Source organism: Halyomorpha halys, unplaced genomic scaffold (assembly GCF_000696795.3).
Source record: "Halyomorpha halys isolate HHAL.00 unplaced genomic scaffold, Hhal_1.1 Scaffold1425.1, whole genome shotgun sequence".
Lineage (NCBI taxonomy): Eukaryota > Metazoa > Arthropoda > Insecta > Hemiptera > Pentatomidae > Halyomorpha > Halyomorpha halys.
In genome coordinates, this window is record NW_027111611.1 from 274,994 (window position 1) to 282,949 (window position 7,956).

General features: G+C 32.8%; 1 protein-coding gene across 1 annotated transcript in view; it reads right to left on the minus strand.

The window, feature by feature from the left end:
- Window positions 1–2,235: 2,235 nt before the first annotated feature.
- The window catches only part of LOC106689674 (ankyrin-1), a 19,016-nt gene continuing 13,295 nt past the window's right edge, over window positions 2,236–7,956 (minus strand). The window contains exon 3 of the mRNA XM_014434782.3: window positions 2,236–5,842. Coding sequence (XP_014290268.1) covers window positions 2,294–5,842 — 3,549 coding nt within the window. The 3' untranslated portion in view covers window positions 2,236–2,293. The remainder of the gene's footprint in view (window positions 5,843–7,956) is intronic.

Genomic DNA, 7,956 nt, shown 5'->3' on the forward strand with positions numbered 1-7,956 from the left:
CAGACTCATAAATTTTGACAAGTAACTTCAATCAGTAATCATTAATTGGAATGAAATAACTAATTTTTTCTATCTCAAGAGTTCTTGGACAATAGGAAACAATTTAATAATGGGCCGAAATTTTCAGGATATGCTCCAATACATCTATTATAGAATGAGTTCGATTCCGTGCCTGGTTGCATTCGAAATGGTGAATCAAAGAGAGTTGTGGAATACATCTTAAGTGATATTTTTCCACATAAACCTATCAAAAATCATCCTTCTTAAATTCTGAAAAATTAAATGTACTAGTTACGGATAGTTGTTTTGAATTATACCAAGGTTTATCTTATAAACTATAAATGAGCTGTAAGTTAAATTTGATGTCGAAATGCTAAATTTTCCAGGTTCTAAATGTGTTTTTCTCAACTTTTAAATTACTGAAAAAAAGTATTTCTATGTTTACTAAAACGTTTCAAATACTATAAAAGCATGTATACATATTTCACAGTAGTATTGGATATATCCATTGCATGTTTGTTTTTGAAATTAAAAGCAAAATATATAATAATTTAAGTTTAAATGACTGAAAAAATTTAAATATTGTTTAGTTAGGTTAAAGAAAAATAATCTTCCATATTTAAATTCCTTTACATTCCGCAATAACATGCAGGGAGGAGTGAGATTCCTCGATAGTTATTACAATCCGTTGTCGGCTTCTTTTTGTGAACAGGAATAAGTAGACTCCCTCCATTCTTAAATTTCCCGGACCTTTTTAACCAACAGGTGTACTCTAGAAACTCCAATTCACGGCGCAAATCTAGACTTAATATAAATACATAATTTGAATAACTAAAATAATCAAAGGACAGTTTTTTACAGAAAACCACGAAATTAATTAGTTAATTTTTGACCAGTAGGAGATAACTTACGAAAAAAATATACGCATTTGAAGGAAATAAAAACTGTAAGGAAAAGTCTAAGGTGACAAAAAGAGAAATTTAGACGAAAATCAATTTTTTAGTAAATTTTCAATAGCGAATATCTCGAATACTATAACGGGTAGCAAAAAAAACTTAAAATACCCATTCTTGAATGATTGTTTTGCAAGAAAAAAAATGTATTCGAAAAAAATATAGGAGAAAAAAAAATTTATACGACGCCTCTTCTTTCAAATATAAACAAAAAAGTACTTCTAACATGATGGGGAAAGGTTAGGGGTGGGGACTTTCAGAATTTGCATCCCCTACGTACTCTTATACAGACATATAATGCTTTTCTATGTCGTCTGTATGCCCCTTTTGTTCATTCATTGAATGAATTATTGGCACCTTGTGATCGAGCAATAGCATTTGTATTCATAGATCTTAACTGTGCTTGATAAAACAACTTAACAATTCCAAAAAAAAAAAAAAATAAAGTATGTTTAAATTATAATCAAAAAGGGGTAATGATATCATTCACAGTAAATATTCTTTATTTATTAACAAAAAATAAATTATAAATAGCAATAATTATATACAATATTTTTGATAATTACTTCAACTAAGTATAACTACATTATTAAAAAAAAAAACTTAACCTGAAAGCACTAGTTTTACAGTATAACTCACTAAAAAGTATTTTATCATTAGAGAAAAAGAAATAGACGAATTTTGAGGAACAGGATAGTGAATTCAGAAAAGAGGTAGGTATTTTAAGAGGTCAAGAACTATAAAACAATAAAGAAACAAAAAAAAAAGGTGGTAATAGTCTAAAATTATATTTAAAAGGAGTACCAGAATAGAATCTATTGGCTATTTGGAATATAAGATTAAGGTTGCTTTCATATCCATTTTTTTATGAATTTCAGTGTGTTTGTTGTATTATTCATTGATGAGAAGACTCATTTTCTACAATCACTGAACAGAATGTGTAGAGAGAGCATGGGCGTAACAAGAGAGGGAGCAGGAGTAGAAATAATTATAATCCCATAGAAGTAGAAATAAATATTAACTTTTTTTCTAGCAAATAATTATAATAATTAATAAACCACTGCTATAATTATATATAACTTTATTAAAATTTTGGTGTCATTTCCCTTTTCCGAGCTGAAATGTCACAACCTAATTGACTATGGCTTGTCCCAGCTAGTTTGGAGAGAGCGTCAGCCCGATCGACATCGAATGTTGGCTCAGGAATCAAGCGAAATTAAATAATTACCCGAAATTTAATTAGGAAATGAGGCAATATTTAGCAGCTTTTTCATAAAAGATACAAAACCCTCTTTCTGTTGACAATTCAGTGTAATGAATATTATCAATATCTGATTCCATTAAGCACCTAGGAGTCGTTGTATTTCTTTATGACCCCTCCATTTTGCTAAATCTCTAAGTGCTTCACCATTAGTAAGTTTAGAATTAGTGTCAGCCCCTTTTCTGATAAGAAGCGTACAAATATCAACATGCCCCCAGTAAACAGCTTCATACAAAGGGGTTTTCCCTTCAACCGTTTTGGCATCAACTAAGGCTCCATTATCTAACAAGTATTCCACAATCATTTTATGACCTCTGGAAGCAGCCACATGCAAAGCAGTCCAACCTCCATCAGTGCTTTTAATATTGAGATTGGCTCCCCTTTCTACTAACAACGTCACAATGTTGAAGTGGCCCCAATAAGATGCGGTGAAAAGAGCCGTTTTGTCGGTCGAAGTCTTGGAATCGATGTCTATTCCTTTGCTTAATAGTAATTTCAACGTTGACTCGTGGCCTTGTGACGCGGCTATGTGTATTGCAGCGTAACCCTCTTTAGACAAGATGCTTGTTTTGGCTCCTTTATCGATCAAAAGAGCTACTATACTGTCATGGCCCAAATAAACGGCTTCAAAAAGTGGTGTTTTATTATCATTATCTTGAACATTAACATCTGCTCCCTTTTTTAGTAAAAGAGCTACAACAGAGTCGTGTCCTCTTGAGGCTGCAATGTGGAGAGCTGTGGAACCGGTATTTGTTTTTGCATTCATGTGCGCACCTTTTTCAATTAGAATTGATAAAATACTATCATGACCCCAGTAGGAAGCTTCGTATAATGGAGTTTTTTGTTCGTTACTTTTACTGTCGACACTTGCACCCTTGCTCACTAAAAGTTTTACAATCGAGTCATGGCCTCTTGCAGCAGCCACATGGATAGGGTTCCATCCATCAGCCTTTGTTTTAGAATTAACGTCCGCACCTAATTCTATCAATAAATTAACAACAGCGTCATGGCCCCAAATCGCAGCTTCGAACAATGGGGTTTTGTCATCAAAACTTTTTACGTTAACATTCACTCCATTTTCCAGAAACAGCTTCACTGTAGTTACATGTCCCCTCGCAGCCGCAAGATGTAGAGGAAGAAAACCGTGATCGGTTGATTGTTGCTTAAGGTCTGCTCCTTTCTCAATCAAAAGTGTAGCTATTTCATCAGCTCCATGGAATGCGGATTCATATAACGGAGTTCTGTTATCAAAAGTCTTAGAATTCACATTAGCTCCTTCCTTAATTAACAACTCAACAGTTGAAGTATGGCCATTTTGAACGGCAACATGTATTGGACTCCATCCTTCGGCTTTTGTTTTTAAGAGGATGTTTGCTCCGTTCTTTATCAGCAACTCTATAACTTCGTTTGATCCTCCTTGGGCAGCTTCAAATAACGGAGTTCTGTCATCCTTGTTTTTTGCATTAACACTAGCGCCTGCCTGCAACAGTAGCTCGACTGTTTGTTTATTACCACGAGATGCAGCCGTATGAATTGCCAACCAACCATCTTCTTTCGTTTTTATGCTGATATTCGCACCCTTTTCGATCAGGTATTCTACCATCTTGTCTCTGCCCCAGTAAGAAGCTTCGTATAATGGAGTTCTATCATCGTAACTTTTTGAATTAACATCAGATCCTCGTTCAAGAAGGATTTTAACAACTGAGGTCTTTCCTTCTCTAGCTGCAAAATGCAATGCAGTCCACCCATCTGTTTTTGTCCTAGCGTTAATATTGGCTCCTCTGTCTAACAAAAGTTTAACGATGTCAAGTTTTCCAGAACCTGCAGCTAAAAACAGAGGTGTATTATGTTCCGAATCGATGGAATTAACATTTGTTTCTTTTTCTAGTAAGGCGATGATTTCATTAAGGTCACCGCGATTAACTGCGTCATGAATACTTAGGTTGTTACTTTTCATCGGGTCCGAAGTTTTTGCTCCTTTGTCTTTTAATACCATGGAAACGGAATCTTGGCCAGAGTCAAGCGCTACTGTCAATGGTGTTTTGCCTTGAAAATCTGCGGCATTGATATAAGCCCCTTTGGACAGAAGGAACCTGATGACTGCAATCGCACCTCCACTTGATGCTTCGTGCAACGGCGTTCGGTCTTCAGTATCCCTTTCGTTGATATGGGCTCCTCGATTCACTAAAAGTTGAACAATACCGAGGTTGCCTTGCTTAGCGGCAAAGTGTAATGCTGTAGATCCATCATGAGCCTTAGTATTTACAGGTATTCCTTCTTTTAGCAAAAACCTCACCATTTCATATTTGCCACTTCTAACTGCTACAAACAACAACGTTTCTCCTTTATCGTTATTGTGAGAAACATTAGCACCTAAATTTAAAAGTGCTTGCGAAACTTCATCGTTCCCATCTGCCATAGCCAACCACAACAATTTAGATTTAAATTCTGAACCTATTATGGATTTACCACCACTATTCGTAAGGAACTCTGTGATTATTGAAATAGATTTTAATCGTTCCATTTCCACATGAACATGTTCTTTGTTCTCTTTAAAAAAATTATTCGAGAACAGAAATGACAAACTTTCGAAACCTTCAGCCGGAACTTGTATTTTACGTTTTAACATCCATTTTATGACGCTATTCATACCAAACTGTTCTGCTATGTTGAGAGGAGTCAAGCCATAATTGTTACTTTTCTCGATCATGCTTCCTGAATCGACAAGCAATCTAACAATTGGGAAATTACTGTTTTCGACTGCAATATGAAGAACAATATCTCCATAATATTCAAAGTTCACGTTAGCACCTTTATCAACCAATAGTTTGCAGATTTCATATTCATTGCTTTTAACTGCCCAGAATAAGGGAGATAAGCCCTTGTAATCCAGAACATTTACAGATGCACCCGAGTCCAACAGGATTTGAACCGAATCAGCCGAACCTGCAGCGGCCGCAAAATGGAGAAATGTTTCATTTTTATTGTTTGAAAGACGTGCTACCTTACTGTTATCATTCATTGCTTTCAATGCGTTTTTTTTTAAAAGCACTTTCATAGTATCCTGGTTATTATTTTCCCAAGCACCCATTAAAGCTTCGCTTAAATTTAATTTCATTTCATCTTTCAAGAGCCACTGGAGTGTTTCGGGTTTCCCATACTTCGCAATATGTAGGATAACATCAGCTCGATTTGTCATCCGAAGAACATCCTCAACTAACAGCTGAGGTAGTGGATTGCCTTTATTTTGCTTTTCTACGATCGAATCTAGCGCCACGTATATTTTATCTGACGGAAACTGTAAGTTATTCTTAAGCCATTCTCCAACTAATGGCTCACTATTAGTTTTCAAATGGGAAGAAGCTTCTAACAATTGGTCAGTAAGCGATTTATCGTTCGTAATAAGGGATTGTACAATGTGGATTAGAGTGTACTGGTTAACATCGATAGAGGAGAGGAAGTGTCCGGAATCTGTTTTATCATAGTAAAGGAAGGTCTCAACCGCTTTTCTAAGCTTATCACCAAGGAGATCTAAGATGGTTTCTATAAGTTGTTGGTGCGAATTATAACCTCCTAGAGAATGTATCTCACCCTCCGGGGTCAGAAGACTCTGCTCCTTCATTTCTATCTGAAAAAATATTAAAAGCAAGGCAATGATTCATTGTTTTTATTCTGATGTATTTGCAAATGAAAATTAACAACTACCACTCCTAAATCTTTCCTAAAGACCACCTAAATTCTTGATTGTGATGGTGATTCTTAAACAACGGACAATTTTCAAGTCCCATTTGATAAATTGGTCTCTGTAACTACACTGGTTGGTTATAATACAATCTTGGGAAGCATTTAGTCATATTTAATTCTAATTAATAATATTCTACTAGCTGTATTTCTCACTGTCAACATTACCTCAGAGCAACATTTTTACATTAAAATATATCTTAATTTATTTTTATAATTTTTTTTTTAAATTATAAAAAGTCAGAGAAGTTGTGTCACCCTCTTCAGCATAATATAATTCATTGTTCGTTAAAAAAACAGTATATCTACAATTTTATACATACTACAATTAAAATTGTATTGTACTTTTTTAATATTTTGACATTTTCAGGATGATAACAAAGCTTAATTTTTAAGTCTGTAAAGTTTCTCTGATTTATAGCCCTAATCAACCACATAATATATAAGAAATAAGTTTTGATGATGTCTAGATGTTGGATAGAGAAAAAACTACAATGAAAAGAAAAATTTTTAAAAACTCAATAAAAAAAAAACCAAATGGAAAAAACATTGAACATAGAAGAAGAAATCAAGTTCATTCCTAATATCTAGAATCATATCCAACAAATATAATTAATTGAGTTGGCTTCCACCCGAAATCCACAATCTATTACTAAACCTTCCTTACTGCAGTAAATCATTTATCAAGTAATATTGTTTTGTTGTAAAAATTAACATTTATTATTATGCACACAATTTCAAAATATTAATAAGTGCAATATAATTTTTAAAAATACACTTTTATTTATTAATTGAATTTATTACCACTAATAAAATAAACATATTTTAGATGTACTGTTTTTAAAACAAACAGTGAATTATATTATGCTGAAGGGGGAGACACACAGAGTTGAGCAAATATTATTCGAATAACGAGAGACGAATACATTTTTATTCGTGAATTTTCTACTCGAATAATCAATTATTCGTACAAAAACACATATGATTAACCATCCGAATAATTTTTTATTCGTCATAATTTTACACGAATAATCAATTATTCGTACAAAACATATGATTAATCATCCGATTACTTTTTTATTCGTCATTATTTTACACGAATAATCAATTATTCGGGCAAAATAATTCGAACCATTTGAATACTTTTATATTATTACATTTTATAGAAAAATAATCTCTTATTGGAAAAAATTAAATGATTAACCATCCGAATACGTTTGTATTTGTATAAGACGACTTGATTTGTATAAGATTTTTTTCCTTACAACTATAGATAAATATATCTTATAGATTAATTTTAACTTTTCTGATTTCTAACACGTTTAGGGTCCCTTTATATGTTTTGAGATATACAGAATATAAAGTACTATCGATTTTAAGATCGCGTATCGATTAATTTTAACTTTCTTGAATTCTAACATGTTAGGGTCTCTTTATATATGTAGAGACATGTAGAATAAGAAAATGCTATCGATTTCAAGATTTCCTATCGATTTATTTGAACTTTTTTGATTTCTAACATGTTAGGGTCCCTTTATGTTTTGAGATATGTAAAATATGAAAATACTATCGATTTATTTTAACGTTTCTGATTTCTAATGACCTCTGTATGTTTTGAGATATGCAGATTTCTTATCTTAGTTAAAATAAGTCGATACGCGATGCTAAAATCGATAGTACTTTTATATTCTACATATCCCAAAACATATAAAAGGACCCTAACATGTTAGAAATCAGAAAAGTAAAAATAAATCAATACGCTATCTTAAAATCGATATCTTTTTCATATTCTGCATTCCTCAGAACGTATAAAGGGACCGTAACATGTTTGAAATCAAGAAAGTTAAAATAAATCGATACGCGATGTTAAAATCGATAACATTTTTGTTTTGTACTCGTGTGAATATGTGAAATAGGACCCTCACACATTAGAAATTGAAGGTTGTAAAAAAATAAGTGAATTAAAAAAAAAAATCAAATTTTTATTCGAATATATATATA